The sequence below is a fragment of the Lepidothrix coronata genome, unplaced genomic scaffold (assembly GCF_001604755.1).
Source record: "Lepidothrix coronata isolate B3197 unplaced genomic scaffold, Lepidothrix_coronata-1.0 Scaffold210, whole genome shotgun sequence".
NCBI classification, from domain to species: domain Eukaryota; kingdom Metazoa; phylum Chordata; class Aves; order Passeriformes; family Pipridae; genus Lepidothrix; species Lepidothrix coronata.
Genome location: NW_016690390.1, coordinates 899,367 through 925,508, shown reverse-complemented (window position 1 = coordinate 925,508; position 26,142 = coordinate 899,367). Strand labels below are relative to the sequence as shown.

Below are 26,142 nucleotides of genomic sequence, written 5' to 3'. Positions count from 1 at the left end.
GACCATACCAAGTCAGTCCAATTTAAATAAATCAGGACAGAAAACAGACTGTATTTCATTGTCAAGTAAGAGGAAGCTGAGACACACATGCAAATCACAAGCTACTGGAAAAAACCCAGCCTTGCTATCAAGTGATTTAACTGGCCCCACTGCTTTCCTTTCAGTATTTGAGACTGTGATGTTTGGCCAAAGCAAACAAATACAAAAATAAGGTTATTGTAGAAAGCAGGAAGACTTAAAAAACTGCTGATATTGCCCTGTGACAGTTTAACTGACATTCTGAGAGGCTTTCACGCGGATTATTTAAGCCCCTCAGCCAGCAAAGTCAGCTGGACAGTCACAACAAACTCCTTCTGCAGTCACTGTTTTAATTAAGTTTTTGATCATGGAGGGCCACTTAACAGGCACAGTCAGGGGGTGGCAGGTTGTTTCATCAGGCCCACTTTGTACATCACACGCTCTGAGCCACGAGAGCTCACCAGTCACTTACTTTGCCTTTGTGCGTCTCCTGCAGCCACTGCCTCAGCCGGATGAGGCAGCTCTCCTGCATCGGGGTCAGGTCCCCCAGGTACCTCTTGATGTAGTCTGCGTCTAGTTTGTCTAAAGAGAGATGTGCAGGGGATTAGAGTGGCCCTGGGCTGACCCAGGCAAAGCACCAAGTGATCTGCTGTGCTGCTCTCTCGGGCACAGAAGCGGCTGCTGCGTTCTGCGCAGTCAGAATTGAATAAAAGGTTCTTCGAATCAATGCAAGGATGAGCAAGGCAACACACACAGTCATCTTAATCAAGAAGATAAATTCTCCTTCTGCAAGCTAAGGAAGGGAGCAAAAGGAGACATTTTCAAAAGCATTTTGCCAGTCTATTCAGACTCATCAATCCAGAGCACCACAGGGATTGCTGCTTATAGAAATACTCAGTGAAGCTTTGATCTCTCAGTGCAAGAATTTTCCCAAATTCCCTCATCAACAGGGGGAAGGCAGACACAGCAAAAGACCGTGTCCAGGGAAGCTTCAGCTGTTTCCTACCCATTATTCCTACACTTATACCCATCCCTGAATTTCAGGGCAAGAAGCAGGCTGTTCATTTGCAACCTAATGAGCAGTGAAGAGTTTTTCTGCTCGTACCTGATCTCCATTTACTAGATCAGCCTGTAACAGCTCCCTGAGCTATCCCACATGTCACTGCTTGGCAAGCCTGCACTTTAACATTGCATGTCACCAAACAAAGAGCCAACATGGAGCTTTTCCAGCTGCCCACGAGAAGCTGCACAGTGCTGAGAGGCTCTACAGTACCAAGAACCCCAGTCAAACACCTCAGACCATACCATCTGGTGTTCCTGCAGTGGGCTCCGAGGGGCTGCTGGAGGTGTTGAGGATCTCCTTGTTGTTCAAGCCCTCCTTTGTGGCAGACTCTGGTATATTAATAGCAGGTGAAACTGGTCTCCTTGTGTGGGATGTGCTGCTCTCTGATTTACATGTGACAGGAGGAGTCCAGCGAGGAACAAAAGTTATTCCTTCTTCCTCCAGCTGCTTCAGGTAGTATTCTATTATTTCTTTTCCCTTCAAAAGAGAAAATTTACTTCAGCTGCTAAAAAACCACTCACCTAAGACACAGAAACACCTATAAAGTGGCCAGATCTCTGTAAAGATTGTACTTGAAACACAGCCCTACACAGACACACTGCCCCAGGCTAAAGAAGAAGCAGCCCAGTTTTCTGAGCAGAGCAGCCTGTTACTTAGCAGCAGCCTCATTGTCTTTTGGTAACTTGGAGCCAGGCACCTCCTTCCCAACTGCAGGCTCACCTTTTTAATATTGCTGGTGTATTGCTTCATGGCAATCTTTTCCACTGTGCTTTCAAAACCAAAAAAAGATTTGATATCCAGACTTGCTGACTGTTCAAAACAGGTCCAGTCTTCATTGTCAGGATGAACCTGCAAGTTAAAAGATCATACAGCTCAGTTACCCATTTAGGGTTTTTTTCTCTTCACACTATTCGAAATGTTTCTTGGTTTACAGGTTCACACAGTCAAAAAACACTCAAGAGGAATCTGCAGTGTCTTCCTTCCCTTGCAAAACACGACTGGGAAGAGGCAACACTGAAGGACAAAAATCTGAGGAGCCCTCCTATGGTCCCATGGCTCTTTTTTTTTTTTTTTAAATGAACACAAAAGAGGAGGGTGGAGAAACACTAGTGCACCAGCCAAGAGCCAGAGGACTGGCACATTTTACACACTGTCTCATTCTAGATAAGGGCTGGGACTGCAGTGTTATCTGTGCAAGAGGGTAAAAGCCTCCCCAGTGAACTTCCTGCTGTGACTGACAGCCCAGGGCCAGCTCAGCCAGGCTGAGCCCTGCAGCAAGTGCAGTGGGAGCACCTCCAGGCACTGCTGTCCCCAGCAGACACCCTGCAATGCATTGCTGCTCGTTGACCTACGAGGTACCTCAGTATTTCACAGAATGAAAACTATTTTAGTTTTTTTTCTCCCGTGATGAGGCCACAGAAAGAAGTGTACACTTCTCATGTAGCTGAATACTCTGTCCTAGAGCACTCCCACCTCTCCTCTCAGCTCATCTCTTGGTTTGCTGAGATCATCCAGAAACGGACATGTCGGTACTTAGAGCTGGACTTGATCTTCAAGGTTTTTTCCAACCTAAATTCTATGATTGATGCTGATATTTTTATGAAAAGTTGTTTTCTAAACTCTCTTCAGCTAAAACAGACTTGTTTAAGCCATTTCAGGGCTGGGCTCTGAACTTGTCCCTACACAAATTCTGGATTTCTGAGCATGCACCTGTCCTGATGCCTTAGGGTTCCCTTCCCCCTCAAAACATGCTAAAATTGACTTGGAACACTGTCAACACTTTATAAGGAGACAACTACAGAAAAAAAATACCTTCCCTTCTTTTGCTTCTTCTGCTTTAGGGAACAGGAGGTACAAGAATAGCTTGTACAGACTAAGTACAAATAATAATAACATCATGTAAGAATCTTCCTGTATTTTCGTAAATTCAATTATCAATTACCTTTAATAAGAATGAACTTTTAGAAACAATTTATTCTTCCATTAAAAATCTGGTTTTGTATTTACCTAAGTAATTCCTTAATTGAGTAGATCCAGGGCAAGAAATGTTGTGTTTTCTACATATTTACCACATGCACTTTCCTGTACAGCATTTCCCCTGTTTAAACAGAGCTTTCACAGCAAAACTGCAGGGGAAAAGTATTTTTAAACTTGCCTTGGAAATAATGGCAGAAATAAAAATTAAAAGAAAATCAGATAATAGTGTCAAGTGGGTTTGACATCCAGTTATCTTTTAACCACAGGTCTGTACACAACAGAAAGTGTTATGACCTGTACATAAAACGAATGCTATAATAGAGATAAATTAGTTACATTTGTTAGCTTTGATCTGACCTTTAACAGCAATTTGAAGTTCTATTGCTATAGCATGTGCTTTAAGTGCCTATGGGCATAGGCTAAGCCATTCAGAAATAAACCATGACCAGAGCAGAGCAGTAGGCATGCCACCAGACTCCTCTGGATCAGAAAACATCTGCACTAAAGACCAAGAACAACGAAAAAAAATAGGTTAAAACATAACTGACTCGATGAACTTCTGCCTGAGCTGAGCAGAAGGCAAACAAGCTCTGCTGAACTTTGCTTTGACAGTTCTGTCAGGGTGTCATCAGCCTCACCAAGTCCCACACTGCTGTTACAGACCACAGATTTGCCTAAACAGAGCTGTCAAACGCAGCAAATTGTGTTGTGTTCTGCTCTCTGAGAAGATGCTCAAGCAAGAGGGTGCCAAACGTGTCTCAGTTCTCCGAGCAAGTGTGTCACATTTAACTCTGACAACAATTATCGCTCATGGCAGTGTGCTGGTTATTTTTTCTTGCAAGGCAAAAGCCAAGAACAACCCAACTTCTGTTTGTGTGAGTCCTGAAATCTAATCTAGCTCCATCTGTGGCACCACCAAGAGCCTGTTACTCACTGTGTAAGAGCAGTGCTCGTTAATGATGACTCTATTAGAGAAGGTTTCATTGTAGGCTTCTATGTGCAAAGTCCTCTCTCGTCTGTTCAAAGAGTTCTTCTGGACAAAGTAGACATAGTCCACTCCTGCAATCTGAGGAAGAGAAGGTAGATTGTGTTAAGATACAATACTCATGTGAAAGGATTCCTCCAGAAGTATAAAATGGGTACTGAAAAGCTCATCACCTTCTTCAGGAGCCGCGGTGCGTCGATGTCCAGCTTACAGCGCCGCTCAATCACGTGGATGGCTTCATCCTCACAGTGTCACTGGCTACAAACATAGGGATCAGAGGACACGTAGGAAACCTTCTTTCATATGCCTACGCAGATGGAAACAGAAGAAAGCAAACGACCATCACAATTAATCCCCGAGGGTGCGCCTAGAATTCCTTCACTGATGTCACCAGAATTCCTTCGCTGATGTCACCAGCATTTGGAGGCTCAATGTCCTTCAGAGCTTCCATGGAAGGGGCTGAGCTTCACTGAGTCCACATTCCAGCTGAGAGCCACAGTGTATTCCAAGCAATGCATTTATTAATACACTCCTTTCCAGTAAAACGATTTTTAAAACACACAAAATACCTCATTTCTCCCCTCCCTCTGAAAAAGGCAGTTGTTCATTTTGTGCAGCGACAACCCTCTTGTCAGCAGTAACAGGAAAATAAGACCCTCTAGTTCTAAAATACCACAGGACAAAACAATTATGTGTAGGATTAAAAAAAAACCTCCACATGCTAATTACCGGTGTTTCACCAAGCTGTCCAGAGGGATTTTCTTACAGCTCCCAAAGGTCTCATAAAAACATTTCAAAAGCTATTTCTTAAGCTAATAGAGCTCTCGAGCTCCCTGTGCAGTGTGTTCATAATGATTTCACTGCAGTTTATCAGCTCACAGCTTTGTCCAACAACAGTCAGTCAGTCTTTGCAATACAATGAGGCCCTTTCACACTTCTGAAAACGTAAAGTTTTTGCAATAATGCAGAGCTAGCAACAGCTTTGATTCTGGTGAAAGAATGAAGTCATTTGAATAAGTTATCTCCTAAATACTTGACACACAGAGAGAAGATGGCATTAAATCAGACACACTCAGACAGGATAGTAAAGAATCTGGGATCAGTAAAACAGGTAAGAGGAAAATGGGTGATATCCCCATTAATAAACTCGTTGAATTTTAGTTTTAGAACCACTGTGGCTATAGAAAACAACACAACTGTTATTTTTTTCCTTTTCTTTCATAGTCACTACAATAGCTCTGCTTCTCTTTGGCTTTTTTTTCTTAAGTAACTAAATTCTTTAGCCTGCTTTCCACATCCCAAATTACTTCAGTTTTGCTGTTATCAGAACCTCACTGGCTTTGGTGAAAAGGATTTTGCAAGGTGTCCCAATGCAGAAGAAAGATTAAATAAAGTAAACCTCAGAGAACATCACGAAACAACTCTTTAAAAGAGCTAAAATATCCACCCTGTCCTTATAGATGATTTTAACTGCTCTGAATACAGCTGGGCTGCAGCACCAACAGGGAGAGGGTGTGGAACAAAATAAGCAGCAGCTGCACAAACTATGCAATGGTGGGCCCAGAGGAGAAAAGGTCTCTTAATTCTCCCTTTAGAACAATTAAAATACTTCAGTTTATTACCAGTGTTCAACCCCAGTCTGAAGGCAGTGTTACTATGGTGACAGCGGGGCAAGGCACTAAAACAGTGCCGGCTTTTTTCCCTCGTGCATATTTTTAATCCATTTTTGCAGCATGACCGTCCCGAGTTCATAAAGCTCCTCTGTAAGGCCCCAGAAGCACAACCAGGGCAGGGGGACACACGGTCCCTTCTTCAGGAGTTCATCTGTGCACAGCTGGTTTTGTTTAAAGGAAGAACAGCGATAATTCCTGGGCTCTGGGATGTCTGCACAATAGAAGTGACAGAGCGTTAGTGTTGGAACACAGGAGCCAGCAGTGGGGGAAAAGTCTTTCCCAGCTCCAGCACAAAGGGAGGATGGCTCCTATTAACATGGTATAAGAAGTTTCTTCCTTCTTTGGTCCTATTAGTATGGCAAAGAAATTTCTTATTTCTTTTATAAGGCTCTTGTTCTGGACAGAAGGCTGTACATTTTAGTACCTCAGCTCTCTCACTGAACAAGTCTCAGCATTCTTCCTAAATTAATCCCTATTTTCACTGCAACGACTGCAGTTAAATGTTGTCCTAAGTTAGAAAAAGAAAAGATTTCCAGGAGAAACAAAACTGAGAAGTATTTCTCGTTTTCAGACTGCTTCATTTAATACTTTTATTTTGTTTTATTTGAGGACCTCGTGTTATAACCATTTTTTATAGACAGGAGAGCAGGGGCAGTACATATCTAACATTTTTCTCACTATTTTCGAAGTATTTTTTACATTTGGATGACAGTGAATTTTCCCCATCTAAACAGCCTCCTCTATGCCAAGCCTTTTTGCAAGTCTCCTTCATTGCACATATTGATGTTTTTCCCACCTTAGTTCTCAAAACACTTCCCATTTGCCCTGTGAACGCTTGCAAATCAGAACATTACCTGCTCCTGAGCGTTTACTGAACTGTGAACAAAGAAATGCCCAAGAAGAATTTGTTGTTCTGAATGGGAAGACTGAACTGAATGTGTTCAATTTGGAAAAGAACAAAATAATTATCTGCCAAAAGCTGGCAAGCTGAACTGCTTACAGCAAACTACTTGAAGGTTCCAAAGAGATTAACAGTAACACAGGATTCTTCCTCCCTAAAGAATATGCACACAGAGTATTGAAAGCTGTTCACAGTCAGTTTTATTGAGCTCTTAAATTAGTCCTGTTTTTGTTGTTTTTTTTTTTTATGTACCATTGCCAATATGTTCTTGTAATGCATCATTTCTCAGAATAATTCACGGTTTGAATAAAAAGTGATTAGAGTGAACCACGGCCACATCAAAATATTCCATCTGATTCAAGCATAGTTGTGCCTTCCACATGTGTCAGACAGTGCTGAGAGGGCAGGGAAACGGTGCTAAAGACTACAGGACACTGGTAGATCCTCCTTCACCATGGACCAGCACAGCCCAGGAAAAAAACCTGTAATTTGGGGTACAACACAGCAAGAGACACGTGAGTCAGGGCAGCACATGCAAGGCCAAGACTGCGGCTATTAAAAGAGCACGAGAAGATTAAAGGAAGATCAAACGCTGCTTTTATTTTCTAACAGAACTGAAGGGATTTTCCTGTGTTGCTGAAGTGTTTTGAACCAGAAGTTTTGCCTCAAATGCAGCTTTGCAGACAGGAAATAACTGAACTGTGTTATCCAATGTTCCTCCAGCAGCCTGATAAAGCACAGTACCTTATAAAATGCTGCACATTCCCTGTATGATAGAGTTGGGGTTAAACCAGGTCTCTGTTTACAAATAAAATCATTAGATAGTCCACACCTTTGTCTCAGGATCCCAATTTCGCTCTACAAATACAATCACAAAACACAATTAGTTCCTCAAAAGCAAAGAAGCTGCAGCAGACCCTGAAGGACTCCATGCAAGAATGAAAAGCTGCTGCTGTAGGACTCAATGCACCTAAGAATGGTGTTGCAAGGACCATTTTCTCCTGTCACATGTAACACACGTGGCGTGTGCAGATTCTGCTGTGGAGCACAAGTAAAAAGCCCAGATGTGCTCACCCTCAAAACCTCTACAGCTGCTGCTGGGCTTGACATGAGAAGCTGCAACACCTCTTTGGCTGAGAGAGAGACACCTGGGTGCAGATCTGTTAAAAGATGATTTTAAGCCTGCAATTCTGCAGTTCCCCAATAACGTACTTTTTACAGCGTCCCACCAGCCTCTGGAACATTTGCATACTCTGATATATTCGAAGCTGCATCAAGAAAAACACAGTCTGGTGAAGCAGCTTGAACTGCAAATTTAACTTTCTTAATGCACGTTAACAGCAAGAGCACTGACAGGCATAATTTCAACCAAAACAGCACTGTAATAAAGGTTCTTTCCAACTGCTTCCCTTAGCAACTCATGCTCGGAGGAGAGTCAAAATAACAGGATTTATTCCACTTTTATCCTTGCTAGTATTTCAGCTGTGTTTAAAGACATGAAAGCATTTCAGAAGTCAGACTATTTTAAACCCATTGCAGTTGTTTTTCATAGCCAAGGGAACTGTACTTGCTGCTGCTGCTGCTGCCCTCAGATTTTGGAATTCTACTATCAGGAATAACGAGTTCCTTTCAACATACCACCTTTAAAACAGCATCTAGGTATGACCCCAAACCACTCTTCCTGAGGACCAAAGACTTCTGGCTTTTTGCTTCTCAAACCATGCCCAGGGCTAATAAAATACCTTGATAACAGGCATGTGTTCAGCCCTTCAGTGGGAAAAGTCAGTCATTTATGCAAATAAATTACTCAGCTGCTCTGGCCAGATTAATATATTCCCAGTCTCCTGCCTTCAGGGATAGGGACTGTTCGGTATTTCCATTAGATGACTCAAAACTACCTTCTGTACTGAAAAGAAGAAAAAAAAATCTTGCAAGCAATCTGATGCTCTGCTGTTCTAGTAGCTGAATCCTCCAAAGAGAAATTGTAACTGAAAATAAGCAGTGAATAAGCAGGAATTTCAGTCACCATTTGAAAAATGAAGCATATTGAGTGCTTTATACACCTTAATTGCATGAATCAAGCTCTTAAGATGCTTTATTTCTTTTTTTGATGTTTTCTCATCAAACTGGCTGGAACAGTGACCTTCCAAGAGCAGCACAACATCCTCCAAGGGCACCTCAAGAGAACCCACGAGCAGATTCATCCTGGCAATCCAGTCTAGTCTGCAGCACTCTGTGTGTGCCACATCCCAACTTTAATTCCTGCCTGCAGCACCTGCCTACGTGTGGGCACTAATCCTATACACTTCCAGTACGTGGGACTCCTGAATTATTCATAAACACACAAGAAACAAGAAGGGTCGCTCCAGCAGGAGCTGCCCTGGCCCGACAGGCTGCATTCCAGCAGCTTGATCATTCCTGCATTCCTGCACTACATCCCTTCCTCCCCCTGCATTAGAGCACTGCAGATCAATAGGAAAAGCACTGGCTCATGGGAGGGCAACCAAGAGGTTTCAAATTCTTGGCAGCTGCATTTGGAAAGGAACAATTCTGGATGAACTCTCACAGACCAGCAGACACCTCCTCATGCCCCACACACTGCTGTTCAGAGCTCCCTACCTCTCTCCCTATAATCCATCCATCCATTTAAAAATCATTATGCCTGTACAAAGCAGTGTGATCTCGCTGCCAGTGTCTGAGGGATGTGAGCTCACACGGCAGTGATCAGCTCGGGGGGGTGGTGTGGAAGAAAACAGATGGTTAGAGCGGATATACCTCAAAAAGCTCTAGAAATAGGTTTTTTTTGGTAAGGTAACACTCCCAGGCACCAGCAACAGGAACGTGAACCAGACTGCAGCTTGGGAAAGAACAAACATGTTGAATATAGAGGGAGTCAGCTCTCTGGAAAGAAACCCTCCTCTGAAGCCAGTTCTGGGAGGAGGAACAGCCTTCCAAGGACACGTTCATGGTACCCAGCCAGTCCCAGCAGCACAGTTACACTTTGCTTTTTGCAGTGACCTTTTCCCAGCACTGCAGCTCCACAGCAGCCCTTGCTCAAAGGAGGCTTAAATGGTTTTTCTCTCCACTGCGTTTTCACTTCATTAAACGTTCTCATTTACAAAGAGAGAAGTTATTCTCCTATCGCTGGGAAACAAAGGCTGCTCGGCAGCCACTCAGTTCTAGAACTCTCTCTCTGGAAAAGGCCAAGAATGCTTTAGTTACAGATGAGGTTTGTGGGGACTACAGACAACCCACCAGCACGAGAGACGCAGGGTCAGACCTGTCAGTGAATGGCTGTGTATCACCTGAAACACAAAAATTTCCTATATGCACCATTTCTGGTCCTAGACAAATGAGAGGTAGTTTAACCATCCTTATTTTTGATTTCTCTGTAAATCCTGGCCCATCAAGGTATCACTAGTCAGACTTTCAGGGATGATAACCCACTGCACAACTGGTGTGTGTAGAAGTGGACATTACCCGCAAGAGACCTTCCCTACTACTTTTCTCGACCACGTAGAGAACACAATGCCTTACTTTAAAAGGAGGGGGGGAAGTTTAAGCCTTCCATTGCAATTTTTTACCTTTAAAAAGTGTTTAAAAGTGTTCAAATTAGAACTAGAACACAATACACTCCTCCAAAGGTTTTCCAGCAGGGCTCACCAGTGGTGAACCTGCTGGCTGTCACAGCCAAGATCAACAAACAAAATGTTTGCATAACAACTTATCACTGAACTGGATTAAGCAATGAGAAAGCACATCAGGAAATACCTTGTGTGGAAGCCCTCCAAATTAAAAAATTATAATCCTTCACCTGAAAGAGAGTTACTTCAAGGATCATAAGAATTAAGGCAAAGTATTTTGCCCCACAGTGGTACAAAGTCACTCAGGAACAAGATATATTGTCTTCACCCTCTGTTGTTCCGTGGTATGAGATGATATTTGGCCATTTAAGTATTAATGGTGACTATTAAGTGTATCCAAGAAAAAATAAATAACCCTTCTGTAAGTCACACTGAAAAAAAAAAAAAATCAATAGGACAAGCCACTATCAGTAAGACAAACATTCTGCTTCATTTTAGAAGCTAAAATTTCCTGTTAACTACACAAGTGTAGAAAGTGCTACTGACCTTGGACTTTCTAATTAAATGATCATTAGTGCATTTAGAGTGTCAGTTTACAGCACTGTTCACATACAGTCTTCCAAAGCAAAGCATTCCCAAGTAATTGCCCAAAATGGCACAAATGCTTCTACTTTGCAGGAATACATTCACTCCTTAAAGTTCATAAACAATGGAGTTGGTCTAAAATTTTCATAAAGGGGGCTATGAAAGTTTTATATAATTATGCATCAAATCCTTGAACTGTAATTACAATTAGTTTTTTAGTCCTTGAAGTCCTATTTTTTGTTTTGTTTGTTTTTTTGTTCCAAGAGACCACACAAAGCCACTTTATTATACAAATTACGAGACAAGTGCTAACAAGAATCTACTCTGCACAGATGCTGTTCAAGAATTCTAACTGAAGGCTAATTAATTTCTCCAACAGCAAGCAAAGCAAGCTGGAGAAATGACCTCAGCTGTTCTCCAATGCAGTGATCAGAGCTTTCAGGTAGAGTATGTGGGAAGAAAAGTTGTCAGTGCTTCAAAAACGTACTGCAGCATGACATTCAGATTCCTAAAACGCTGTATTTATGGTACTGCACTGAAGTAGTGCTCAAATTTACAGCCCAGGTCTATGTCTCTCATAATCAGAAAATCCATGGCTCAACTGATTCAGGAGAGACTATCCCTGAATCAGTCCTGGCCTTACAGACATTAATGGATCCTGCACAGTCTCCAAGCATTCCCTGTGCTTGGAACACTCACAGTTGTTAAATAACCTGTGCTCTGAGCAGCCCAGACACCTACAAACACTGAAGGTCACCAGAGAAATCATTCCATTAACACCACCAGGGCTTCACTGGGCCTTGCTGGAGCATGAAGTGCTGCAATGACTTGCTCTTCACAGTATCCTTGTCTCGAGAAAAGCATCTGAGAGCCTTAACAGGCTTAACAGCCAGTAAATTGAGCTTCCTCAACTTGCCTCTCCTTCTGTGGAAAGGAAATGAAAATTCCTGAGAAATTCTCCAGAAAACCAGGAGCTCAAGAAAACGAAACCATCTGTAAGCAGAGGTGGACAAGAAACCACTTTTTCCCTGGCATTAACCAAAGCCATTAAATTCTTGCCCCTGATGGCTCCTCTGTCACTCAGGAGCCCTGCATGGAAGAAAAGCTTTTATCAGGTGCACAGAAGAGCATAATCCCTACCCCTCCTTGCCTTCTTTTGATGCTTACACTTGTTTAAAGGGGTTCTCTTCATTTAATCAGGTTTCACTGGAAAGGATTTCAGACCCTACACTGCTACAAATGACCCACTAGACCCTTGCAAACGTCCACACAGAAAGAGGAAGAGAGATTTATTCCAATACATTCAAATTCCCCCCTGGCTTAACTATATAAAGCCTCAGATCTTAACACTTCATATGAAAAAGAGGGCAAGACTGTTCTGCTCATTTTTAAATTTAGCTGTATTAGAAGCCCACAGTACTTTCCAGTTAAGTAAATATCCAGTTAAGTTTCTTGCACATTTCAAATAGACTCTACCTGTTAAAATCATCTTATGGACTCACCACTGAATAAACAATACCTATTTGTTCTACCAAATAGGTTAACAGGCCTGTCATACCAAGCAGGCACAGCAATTTGCTGCTCAAATCCTAGAAACACAGCAAGAAACCTCCCATCTCCACATCCATTCTGCAAATTCCTGAAACAAAGTCCCTGAAAACAATGAGGACGTTCCCCACAACCACTACAAAATAACCCAGCATAAAGACTAAACTCAAACCAAATAACTATTTTGTAATCTTACATGAAGGGCTTTGATTCAGTGAATTAAAAATCTCTGTGGAGTCAGGAAATGGCAGAGAAGTTACTCTTGTGCTTTAGCTCCAGTAAGTTACTCCAGCTGAGAGAGTTTTTTGTTGGCCTCTGGCTCCAGACAGCACTTACCACTACTCATCCAAAGCACATGAGGGATGTACATGGGGAAGCAAAACAACCCTTCAGAACAGACTCCCTGTGGCTTCTGACAAGGAGCAAAGCCCTGTTACACATAACAGAGCTTTATCTCCCCGCAGCTCTGCAGACACAGTCCAGGCTACTTCACACCTATTTAATCTCTTCCAAGTCTTCTGCAGTGTAAAAGGACTAACTTCCTGTTAAATTTGGGGCATAACAATAGTTTATACACATAGACAATCACAAAAAATCATGAAATGGTATTATAAAGGAAACTGTGTGTTTGATAGCTCCCAGTTAAAGTGCTGCTTACACAGCACATCACACACCAGCCTGGATTTCTGACAACGGGACCTTTCGTGTGTTGAACTGCTACAAAGCACTTCCAAGTGAATGTAACCACACTAACACACAAATACTGGCATTTCTGTCCATCTCTGTAGCTCAGGCAGCATTTCCATGGTTACAGTGTTGATCACTATTGGCTCTAAGCAGGTTCCAAACCCAGATCAAATGCATAACCTGGCGTTTTAAACAGCCCTAAAAGCTACCCTGCAGGCCAGTTCTGGTCACCTGGGCCCTGAGTCCCTCTGAGGTGTAATGAACTCAGGCACAGAATCACTGACTCACTCAGGCTGGAAAATACTATTAAGACCATTGAGTCCAACCATTAACCCAGCACTGCCCAGTCCACCACTGGAAAGTCAGCACCCTGCTCATTACACCCTCCAGGCCTCTCCAAAAGCAGCCACTGAAACAGGACAGATCTCTGAGCAACCTCATCACAGCATCAGCACCATATTCCCAAACTTTGGTACCCATCTTAGTCTGTCTTGCTTGTGCTCAAAATTCTGTCCTTTGAGGGCACCATGCAGGGATCCCATCAGGAGCCGTACTGAAATCAAAGAATTCTTACTGCACAAAACATTCTCCCAAACCACGTGGATTTTGGGGTATTATCTTAGCTGTCAATCACAGGACACTGTTTGCAAAAAGCACCTCTGGTAGCTGTTCCAGAGAACGTTTTGGAGAAACTCAGGCTAAGAATCAACTAGACAAGATTATGAGTATCAGCATCACTTCCATTAGCAGGAGTTAGAATTCATTCTTTTCTATTAAAATTTAAAAAGTCATAGAAAAAAGTTATTAAAAGTTATAGAAGACATCAAACCCAGCCCCAAGAAGACAGTAACAATTTCAGGGGGGAAAAAAGCCTTTCCCTGTAGCAATTTAAAAAGTTTACACACGTTTCAGAGTTTTAGTTTACCTTCTCTGCGAAGCAAATGTGAAGTAAATAAGTGCTCATTTTTCAACCAGAATACAAGCCAGAAATCAGAAGGATTTCACAGGCAGATTATTGAAAGGATGCTCCATTTAGACAGCACCTACAGTTAAATACCTGTAAAACTCTCAGCAGACCCTAGGAGCACTTGATTATAGAGATATATATATATATTCAGTAAGCATTCTTGACAAGTTTGAGTTATACTAAACAAAGCACAGATTTGCTTAAGACTGCCTGAAACCAAAAACAAAGTGGGGGATAGAAGAAAAGGCAAAAAGCAGAAGGAAAGTGTTATTGGGGGACTGCAAGGTCTGCAGCAAACTGCATCTGTATTGGAGCATAAATGTATTGGCTCCAGAGCTGGTGAATCTCAGCCTTGGCATCCAGTGTTTTCAAGCATGAATAAAGTTACTCTAATACTTTAATATTTCATTAAAATAATTTAGGCCTTATAAATAAAGCAGGAGATCCAAAACAGGCTATGAAGCAATCTTCTAGGTAAGTGGAATTTTACTGGTAATTCACTGTCGAGTTACGTAACTGCGGCCACCAACCCACCCGAGCAAGCCAAGGGCTCCTTCCTGCACCAGGAAAAAACAGCCAGACAGAAACCTCAGTTCTCAGGAGGGATGGGACCAGTCCAGCCACCCACACAGGCTCTTTCTACACAGATCAGTACTTTATCCCTCTCAGTGTACCCTTCCTATTCAACATCTGGGAGTTTTTATGTCAGAAAAGTGGTCACAGAGAAGCTTTACCATCAAAATTACAGGGGCTTGTGTTGCATGCAATGAAACAGGAAGGGAACTGGCTCTTAACCATCTGAGAACCACTTTGCTACACGCAGAGATGCCACGTTCTTCCACATAAAAACTACATCTTCAATGATTTAATGCAGCTTCTTTCAGATTTCTGGTGGTAAAAGATGCACCGGCTCAGCAGGCAGAACAGTTTGGGGATAAAGGAGCTGACCTGAAGACATGTTTTATCTGTAAAAGGAGGACCTTCAATAACCACAGGCATGCCTCAACGGGACTTTAATTTGAAGAGTGGTTTCTTTAAAACAGATCTGAGTCATCTGTGGTTTGCCTAAATAAACCTGCACAGGTGGAACTGTGTCACACTTGACACAATTCTTGTCTGGGAGCTTGAACGTCCATCTTCAGACAACACATTAATGACCAGGGCAGGGTATGAGGAGAAAGTGGACAGCTTGTGTAGGAGTTTTGGAGTTAAACCTGCTTTGCCTCCCAGGCACTCACAGAGAATCATTAATTCTCTTCCTCCCTTTGGGAAGCCCAGACAGCCCAAAAGAGCCCAAAGCACAGTGCCACTCCACTAAAGAGTGAGCAAGCCTAACTTCAATTGCAGGCTTTGCACAATCCTGAGACACAAATCTCTAAAATGAGAAGCTGGAACAGGGAAGTTGGGCAAGTACTACTCCTTCCTCAAAAAAACCAAAAGATTAAGGACAGAAAACCCAACCAATGCAAATAAATAATAAATGCAAATAAAATAATTTTAATCTTCCTTTCCTTTGGAGTAAGCTGGGAAAGCCTGATCACTCAGGTTAGGCTGGCTTATGACTGAGACCAAGATCAAATTGCTGGTTAGAAAGAAAGCAACTTACATTGCTCTGGTCTAGGCTGAAGGTGGAATATCAAGGACAGACTTTGCAGCCCTGCTGCTCCAAGCTGCCCTTCAGTATACACAGACCTTACCTGACCCAGTGGGGGCAACAGCAGTATCAGATGGACCTGCAATTTCACTGTAACTTGTTTATATTAAATGCATTTGCAAAACCACTCCGTGTTCAGAAAAGGAAAAAAAAAAAAAGTCTGCCTTGCCCGTGTTCCAAACAGGACAGATGGAAATCAGCCTGGCCCAGAAGCCACACAGCTCCGAGCACAACGCTGCGTTTGACAGAACGTGCCCTGCAATTAGAGTCAACTTCAGGGGTTCCTATGATAGGAAACTTGGCTTCTGACCCCAATTGCACAGGACACGACTGTTTTGGCTCAAGGTTAAAGTACTATGGAGAAGAGGCTGACCTCCAAAAGAGCATCACAGCACAGGCTGGCGACAGGCCAGTGACAGCTTAAATGCCTGGAGACTGACATGTGATTGCTGGGGAATGTGAGCTATTCCCAAGCACTTCCTATTTCCCTGCAACGCTGGCAATACACAAACCTTTACACAACACAGGGACATATCTTTAAATTTTTTAAGAGGCACACATAAAAAGGACTGTAAACCATAAAGCTTGTCTCACCACTTATTGTAAATAACCATTACTTGTCCTACAGCAGCTGAACAATCACAGCTATGTTCTGTGCTGCCAACAGGCAGCTCAAAGGCACAGGGTGCTGTCACAGTGAAAGCAGAATTTGGAACTTGGCTTCCCCTTTCCTTTTCCAGTTAACAAAATTGCATGTCTGGTTCCTCTGAAGAGGAACCAAAGTTTTACTTTAAAATTCAGCTGCAATCCCACTGTGTCCACTGAGGATCTATTTTTAGAACAGTCAAATATTCCTTACTGCTCTATTGTACCACGCTTAAGTCTCACTTTTACGAGCCCTATAATTAGTATTCGTCACTTGTTTGGTCTTAGAATCAGAGACACTTTCAATAAGAAGGTCTGTTAAAACATGTTTAACATCTGGAATATGTTAAGCTATTTTTAAATAAAATTATTACTGTGCAGACAAAATTTAATTTAGCAGTGGAGGAGGAAAGGATGACTACAGCACTGCTACAGTATGGGCTCAGAATTCCTCATTAAACCAGTGTCTGTAAAGACTTGTACCACCACAAAAAACAAAGCCTCCAGATCTCCAGTCAGATCCCCCCCTCCCCATGAAGGTTCAGTGAAACAGGTTTGACTTCATTGCCTCAGACTTCACCCACCAGGTTTTCATTTGGCCCAGAGGCAGTTGGCCTCTAAGCCCTGCACTGGTGATTTCACTCTTCCAAGACCATAATCAGTACATTGAGCTTTGCCAAAAGGACGTAATTCAAGATAAACAGCATGGCTCAATTAATGTAAAGGTCTCAGTTTGGCTTTTGGACCAGCAAGATATTACCTTCCAGACAGAAAGCAGCCATACTCTATTAAGTAAACCAATTAAATTTTTTTTAAGTACACCAATTAAAACTTGACCATTCACTAATGTCAATGGAATGCCATCAAAATGCAGCATGATAGGGCCTGGAGCCCACAGGCTATTTAGCTCTTAAGCTGGGAAGTGAAGTGGAACAAAAAAAAATTTCTTTACCTTATATCCATGTCTGATGTATCAGAGATCCTCAGAAAGGTTAAAAACTGATGGTGGAAGATCAACAGCACAAAGCAGGGGTTCCTTACATGACATCATAAACTACTGAACAGACTCAACACCATGAAAATGAGTATTTAAAAACTGAGGGAGATACCTGACATACCTACCAGGGCAGGCAGCACAGAGAACCGAGTTTGGTTTTCCTGCCTCTTCCAACACGAGAAGGAGGGAGGCTGAGCCAGAGCCAGGCTCTAGAGAAGGGATCTGTCTCTTGACAGAGCATGTCATGAAGCACTGGGTGTCAGGGTGACATGACAGAGCTCACTTGGCTCCAGAAAGGAATTGGGAGGCACAAGAAATCCAGCACATGCAATGTTATTACAGACAACGGCACACTCGGGACCAGAAGCACTGTCAAGACACATTGCTGGAGGATGAGAGAGTATCCTAAGAGAGTGTTACCATATGTTTATCTCACTCTTATCCTCTCCCCTAGAGGCAGATACTGCCCTTGGCCTCTGCCAGAAACACAGCACTCCAGCAAAAGAGAGGTCTTATGGGGCAATTCAGTTCTGTGGTCCCTGTTAAGAGACAAACACAACCCCCTTCCCCATGACCAAATACATCTCTCAGGTCTCAATAACCAGGTAGTACCACTGGCAGGGTAAGGTTGTACAGCTTCTGCACCCCCGGATCTGCTTCCCAACAAAACACAGACAAAGATATCACCTCCCTTCAAACATAAGCCAGTTGAAAAAGAACAGTCTAGAGTTGTTTAATTCTTTTCTAAAAAGCTATTAAAATCATAGATTAGAGACAATCAATTCTTTGTTCTTTACCCTCCTTTACAGCAAAGAAAGGCAAACAAAAGCATGAATAGGTTTAGCCAACACGGAACAAACAAGTTCAAGAGAAATTGCTTTAAATCCTGTTCATTACAACATCAGTGGCTGCACCACACGGACCATGAAACACCTCAATAGAAATAAGTAATTTCAGAGAGCCATGAATTCAGTAATGAAGAACTTATCTACAAGCCAATGCATTGCACAGCAAAGACAGTTTTGCAAACCATGTAGTATAATTTACACACTGAATGAAAATAGCCAGGAAAAACACATCCTCTGGAAGAGGTTCTGCTGACTGATGTTCCTGAGCTGGACTGAGTGTCCGTGGCATTCCCATTTTACACTGAATGGAGAGACACAAAGCACTCCAGAAGGGAAGTGCTCTCCTCAGGAAACCGTTCCCTTCTGCTGTGGCACAAACAACTAGAAATGGCACGTCGCCATCCTGACCATCACCAGGGAAATATTCACTTTCACAGAATGAGCTCTGTTATTACCAAAGCGATATGATCTAATATTACAGCGGCAGTAGGCGAGGCAGAAAGTTATCAGAGAGGCTGAAATGTTGAGGTTTGCAATGGAGCTTTCAACTGCTACACAAATTGATCTGCATATGTTTCCAAAGGCATCTACGGTCAAGTTTTGAGAATATAAATAATGTCAGAATGAAAACTGTTGTAATTATCCCACATGTAATCCATACCCCTACGGGTTTTGATATTTAGCTTCACAAATCTGACCATGACAAAGCCTTGAAATGCTACTTTAAGAGAGCACACACATATATAATTAAGAATTAAAACAGTGCAAATAAAAATTCATTTTTAATACAAAAGGGTAGCTTCCCTCCCACAATCCCTCTGTGGTCACCAGAGTTAAAACTGGTAGGTTCCAACAGCCCTGTGATATTTTTATTTTCAAATTTGCTGATATATAGAACTCAAACCTAATTATCATAAAGTAAAACCCAAGAGGAATCCAAGACAGAGAATGCTCAAATACGAAGTTTTATACGTGAACACAAAGCAAAACAGCCAGTCTGCTCGCACGTGGCCCTGTTAGAATTTACAAAATATAAATTTTTAATTTTCATTTTTCTAAGGTGAGGACAGATGCCCCTCCATGCCAAAGGAACTCTCAGAACTCACAACTCCGAGCCATTAAGCACAATTTGCAAGTACTTTGCACTGCTAAATAATACCTGAAGACTGCTGAATCAGGTTTCTAATGGCCCCTTCACTTACCCTTAGAGCAGCCCACTTCTGCATTTTTCACACTGCAGATCCCTAATTATTTCCCCGTGGAATCAAGGGCTCCCACAGCCCAACGTGTCCTGACAAATGCCCTGCTGACTCGCTCTTTCTTGGGGCCAGCTGCCAGGAGCTCACCCACAGCACGGGGGGGACGAGCACCTGCTCCCACAGGGGCGCTCAGCAATGGGGCCAGCAAGGTTTATTTATCTTCCTCTCCTCCAGGACAGCTTCTGACCAGCCTGTCTCCCTAACTGATGAACCTGCCTTTGCAAGAAAGCAAGAGCAGCAACCTGGAACACCAGCTGAGCTATAATGGGAAACCACATACTTGGTGATGTTTCTCTGACCCTTAGAACAGAGAGCCCGTGAACCACAGGCTGAAAACCTCTGTGGGCCGGGCTGAAATCAGCATTACTCGGGCAAAAGCAACGCAGAGGAAAGCCAAGAACTCCAGAGAAATTTTGATGGCTCGCTGCTTGCTTGTAAGTCTTTTGGCAGCGCTGCCCCACGCTGCAGTGGGACCCAGATAATGCCAGATGGTTCTTCCAACACAAGATTCCCAACCATGTTGCCACCAGATCTTCCACCAGCGTGGGTCCTTGGCACGGCTCTGACCTCAACCACCACTGACTGAAACCAGCTGCAGATTGACTGTGAGAAGGCCAAATTATTAAATTACCTGTAACAGGCCTAACTTAACATTTTACGTGAGCTGCTAACCCGACCTGTCTTAACTATATCACAAAAACGAGATAAAAAGTTAATAACTCAGCTTAACAGCCTAGTTCTCAATTTAGAATACATACAGGTTAATTTTAAACTACATGAAAAATCGGAAGACAAATTCACTTGGGAGAAAAGAAAATAGACCATTTAAGACTAACCTGTAATTAATTTCAACTTGAGTTAATTAACAGATTTCCTTGCATATTCTCAGAAGATTCATTCTACATTCAGAATGCAACAGTTTAAAGATTACCCCACCAGCCTTCCCCCCAGAAACAGGCTGAATCCAAACTGTGTGCAAAGCAAGAGTAATCCTGGTTACTATGAACACTCCCTCGATTCTGCATTCCAAACTCTGGATTCTGACTGAAGGTGGTTTATGGGAAGTGCTCAGGGGTGGCCTCCAGTCCCTCAGGATCTCCTTCCACTCCCTTTTTCGTGAAGTGCTTGTTTCCTAAAAGCACAGCAGTGGAGATATTCCTCTGTGTAAGAGCTCCACAGAACGGGCAGCCCAGACTGTCCATGCTGGAGGTGCACATAGCTGGCCATGCCATATGGAAACACCTCATTCTGAGCTCTAGGCCACCCCTGCCTTCTCACTGAATTTATTTTTTTTTTAATTAACACTGAAAAAATAACCATCTCTCTTTCTCACAGGGTTTTGAGGGCTTTTATACATGCTTCTTAAAGGCTAACCACGTGTTAGACCGTGGGCATGAAGTTACACCTCTTTCAGATCGTAACTGTAGCACCATGAGTGTCCAGGACCCTCCAAAATGTGAAACCACTTCTCTCCTGCCACACTCCCACCTGTTTAAGAGTTTTAACTCGAAGGAAACATCACCTGGCTGAGCAGCAGCAGCACCTCACACCAGAGCTAAAACACCTGCAAAGGGTGAAAAGCTTGGAGTGCTTTCAGAACAAAGCAAGAAGTGTTTTGATACACGTTTCTCTTCTACTGACACCTTTCAGAGTGTGACAGTAGTGGTGGTTTAGCTTTCAAAGTGTAAAAGACTTGTAAAAAAACTGACTAAAAGGGTTTGGGGAACAAGAGAACTGCAGCTGTCAGCCACAGTCAGGTCATGTGTTTGCCCAGAGAGAAAAAACAAACAAAAAAAACCAAAACAGGAAACAGCCAGCCATGGAAATATCTAAGCAAGCCATGAAATAACACACGAAGGGCATAGTTAGCAGGCTGCTAAGTCAATATTTTCCCCCAGTGCTCAAGTGAACTCTTACATTTGTTTGTTACCCACAGCTCAACCCAAAGAGTGGCCAAAGAGTCATTTGTTCTTTACAGTGTGTGCTGACACGGGAGAGCACCAACGACACAAACCAGCAGCGAACCTGCAGGCACTTCATATAAAACCAGAAATTCCACACGAGGCTCTGCTCCACTGCAGTTTTACCAACACATTTCCAATAGCAAATAAACCCGAGTTTTCAACAAAGGCAGGAAGCAAAGTGGACGAGAGCCTGGGAGTTCTAGAACAGAAGGGAAAACAGCCGAGCAGTTTTGGGAGCGGACGCTCAGGCTGTTCCCTTCCCTGGGGTTTGAGCACCCCAGACAAATCCTATATATCCTTCTCCACACATTGAAAGCCTACTTTGTGCTTTCAAAAGCACTTGGAGGAGAGCTTCTGTTTTCTCACCAGCCTCTCAGCCCCTCTTCACACGATGTGTGGAATGCATTTTTTTTCCAGGAAAAAGAAAATGAGACTGGAGGGAATAAAAATTGCAAGGATCTATGTGCAGGTGTGGCACTTGATGCAGTTTGGGGGGGGTTTAAATTACTTTTTAAAGTAATAACTTCTATAATGACAATATAATGTACTGCCTGATCAGGAAGCTCACTACAATCTAGATCAAGGGATTATACTTTGATTTGTCAATCTGTAAAAATAGATAATTTTTTTTCTAATCTGCTCTGTTTGCTGAAGTGTATTTATCCCATCTACAATCTTATTACTCACCTGTAATTTAGGGATACTTTAATTCATGAGCTAGACCTTAAAAACTGCTTTTTCAGATCTATAAAAACAAAGAAAGCTAGGCAGCCTGCTGTCCAAAAGCAGCAAATCTGAACCATTAAAATGATAATATAATGAAAGGCACTACACATTATACTTAGTAGGAAAGATTCATGCTTGAGATACTTTAGATATTCCATCAGAACAAAGGAAAAATGTTGAGATGGATTTTTTTATTCACATTTATTTCTGAAACTAAGTAATTTGTGGCTGTATATAGGTCTTTTTCTAAATGGGTTGAAGAGCAATAAATTTTTCACAGAGCTTCCAGAAACTGAAAAAAAAAATCCCTCTGGTCAATGGTTCAATTCAATGTGTGTTTTTTCCAAAATCTTATTTATTTTCCATTTGCATTCCACCCTTGGAATGCCACTGCAGCTGATTATTCATTATTTAAATTTACTTTGGAAATTAAACTCAAGGGGAATTATCTAAAGTATGTCAGACTGAAAATGAGCTGCGAATCTCCAAAGTTAATTTTAGCCTCGTGTGGTAAGGAAGATTCAAGTTCTTAACTGCCTTTTAATATTAAGAACTACTTATTCAGCAAAGTCCCTGTATTACTTTAAATGTAAATCTCTTTAAGCTAATATAAAAAAAATTGAATCTGTAATCTTTAGAAGTTTTATAAAAGCAGCTTCTCAGTTTTTCTCCAGTATATTTAACCTTGGTAACTTGACAAGTGAGTCTAAGTAAACAGCCATTTTTCCACATTTCAGCTGCTTCCAGCATTACGTAAACTCCAGCAGGAACAGGAGGAAAAGCCAGGCGAGATTCTATTCAGTCTGATGAACAGCTGTGCAAGCTGTTGGTCTGGGTGCTTTTTAAAAATATACAGATACACACTAACACACAGAGATTTCAAGAAGTTAATTGTGACAGATAACGCCACAGAACAGCCAAAAATCATCAGGTCAGCTTTGGAAAACGTTTGGTGAAATCATCGTGCCTGTGTTAGGTGTGTCAGACTAAAACATGGTAATTTCTGCCCTGGGATTCTACAGTCTTTTCAAGTTCAGAACACAGTTTCCTTACAAGATTTGCATCTTAGATATTATCTGGAACCACACAATTTGCCAGTAATAGGGAATCTCCACGGGAAGTAGCTCATACTAGATTTTACAGAGCTGGCCCTTAATGATGAAGCAGGCAAGAAGCTTTCAGCAATGGATCTCCTGACCTCTACCAACCACAGAACCTCCCCAGCGCCCTCCCAGGCCTGGGAGAGAAGGAGTTGTGCCTTGAAGGACATTGCCATAGAGATATATTAGGGTTCAACAGATGAGCTTTGGATTTCAGTGGAGGAGCATTAACAGAGGAACTTATTTTCAACATCAATTGGACTTAGGAAAAGAATTTTGACTGTGTCTATTTTAAAAGTCTTTATGTCATAATTGTCTGCAAAGCACTTGTCTTGTCAGTCTTGGCTTGGATCAAAGTGGAATTAAATTCAGTTTTTTGTCTTAATATAGAGCTGCACTCACACTTCACAGAGAGAACAAAGTTCTCTCAAAACACACTAGAGCTGCATGAATGGAATGCTGATTGTGCTCCATTCTCCCTCAAGTACCTCTTGAAAACCCAGGAAAGGAAAAGTGGGCAAATAGGAATTTTGTAGTCTAAATGACCCACTCTGCAAGTGGCATTCATTTGGTTGCTGGCAGAAAAGAAGAATTTAATGCTGATTTCTCTATCTGAAGGTTAAATATTAGTTTCACTTAATGAGTTCCACTTTGTAACTGGAACACGTATCCTCCAGGAAATCTTTACAGAGAAGTTCACATCACTTCACTGACACTGGTGAACTTCATTACCACTCTACAGAGTGAATTACTTCTTCAGTTCCACAGAAAACCCAGGAAAAGGAGGACAATTTGCCAAATAACATTTTTAAAAGTACTCAGCACCTTAAGACGAAGATGAGATCCCACACAACAAGACCCGGGCTAGAAACAGTGATTTTTGTTAGATAACTCAGCACACAAAACCCTGCTGCCACATTCACCAAACAAAGGTTTCTCCAAAGGGCTTTTTACTGGTGACAGGTGAGTATCTCTGGTGTGTGGGTTTAAACCTCTATTTGAGGACACATTCTTCTCTCAAAGGTTGGGTGCAAATAAAAGAGAGGGGAAGAGAAGAATCAAATAAAACAGGTTGTTAAGCCATTGTTGGGTGCTTTAAATTCAAGTTTGGTATATGCCAGGCCATGCACCTCCTTTCAGAAGAGCTGGTGGCACTGTTAAAACAACATTATAGCACTTTTCTGTTGAGAATATGCAACATAGTGCTTCCACTTTAGTGAGCACAAAATTTGACAGGAATACTCCTTCCAGAAATACTTCATCAACTTATGCAATCACTATTCCACCTAGGGAAGACAGTAACAAAACAGTAACAAAGCATCAAGCTATCACATACTGTTTATACTCCTTACAGAATTTGGCTCATGGAGGCACTCCTCTACACCCTTCACAAAATGCAGGGATAGTTTTGATGGATCACCTCCAGGAATTTTACAAGTTTTAAGAATCAGAAGCGACATGGCAGGAGGAGGATGTTCATCCAGTGCTCACATTCTGAACAAGTTCAAGTGATAACTCACTGCCCTGACACAGACTAAGTAAATCATGTGTGTTATCGCTCATCCAGTCCCAGGAAGGATCTTGTTCAGCTGTTTCTTTTTATAAACATTCTTCTCCTCTTAGTTCACTTTTCATTTTTCAACTACTGTCTTATCCTAACTGCATATGTAGCACAGCCTCTTTCTCTCCAAAGAAAAGCCTTAAAGTAAGGAAGACCTAATATTTGGTAAAGATTATTTTTCAAATATTACCCCCAAGACACAAAACAGTTTGAGAACTCACAGTTCATATTAATAGTCAGAAGTGTTTCTAATTACACCCAATAAAGAGTTGGGAAAAATCCTGATATCAGCACTTTGACTTAAAATATCTTTGAAGAAATAACTCAAGGGAAGAATTTTTTGCCTTCAATTCGACAGCGAGGTGAAGATTTATCAGTCCAGCAAACAGCCAGAGAATTTCGTCCAAGAAACTCATTTTGGCTGATTGATCTAAGAGCCAGTAGAACTCCACTGAAGGCTGAAGTTACATACACCATCAAATTTAAATCAGAAACCACCTGAAGCCCAGCTGTCAGCGTAATAAGGTCCTAAAAGACCTTAAACACATCACAGTCTGATTCTTCTGTGCTCGGGAAAATAACCACTCTCTGCCTTGAAGTGTTTGCAAGAGCAAGACCTACATGTGTAATACTGGAGGCAGCTTTAGGAATAAGATAAAAAGAAATGGAAGTATTCCCTGTAGAGTGACCTAATCCTTTTTTGTGCCCTGAGACTGCAAAGGATCACTTCTGCAAGGAACTCTGCACTCCAAACCATGTGATCTATCCAAATATTTACACTATGAGCACTTTTAAAAGTCTCCTCTGAGGCCATCAGACGTAGTATTTTCAGCAAGTGAAATAAAACAATTATTATTTAGGTTATGATTTGGTTTTAACTGTTTTTATCAGGGAAAAGCTCCTTAACTGCTCTTTGTAACTAATGAGAGCCCCACAGCTGAACAGACTTTAAAATGTCAAATACCTACTTCCTTTCTGGGTTTTGGGTTTTTTTTTGTTTATTTTTTGTTTTTTTTTAAAAAAAGGGAGGGAGAAGGGGAGAGGGAGAAAGAATAAGGAACCTAATTAAGATTTCTTTTTTTTTTAAATCACTATTGTAACATTATCACACAAATTAGCAACTATGCACCCAAAAGGCTTTTTGTTCATCTCTCTGACCTCCCTAGAAGCTTTTTTCTTTCCTTCCCTGAAAGTATCACCAGTGTCCTTTCTCTTTTTTCACTCAGGCTTATCCTTGCTTTCATGGCTTTCTTTGTGCTCTTGAGCCCTGTAAACTCTACCCTGATGAAGACACAACCACAGCAATCTTTTAATCAATGATATGACACTTTCTCCCATTCTAGAAGAGTTTGCTCCCAGTAATCAACTGGGCAGCATACTTCGAGCCTACTTTTGCTCTG

General features: G+C 42.0%; 1 protein-coding gene and 1 long non-coding RNA gene across 2 annotated transcripts in view; both read right to left on the bottom strand.

Annotated features, from left to right (window-relative positions):
• The window catches only part of SEC14L1 (SEC14 like lipid binding 1), a 41,237-nt gene that overhangs the window by 13,541 nt on the left and 1,554 nt on the right, over positions 1-26,142 (bottom strand). The window contains 6 exon segments of the mRNA XM_017833063.1: positions 491-600; positions 1,324-1,558; positions 1,802-1,930; positions 3,993-4,124; positions 4,217-4,293; positions 4,296-4,350. Of these exon segments, the coding sequence (XP_017688552.1) occupies positions 491-600; positions 1,324-1,558; positions 1,802-1,930; positions 3,993-4,124; positions 4,217-4,293; positions 4,296-4,350 (738 nt within the window).
• Positions 6,617-14,090, bottom strand: LOC108506245. Its single transcript, XR_001877733.1, has 3 exons — positions 14,079-14,090; positions 8,933-8,938; positions 6,617-6,763 (listed from the first exon to the last, which is right to left on the bottom strand). It is a non-coding gene; the product is annotated as an uncharacterized LOC108506245 (long non-coding RNA).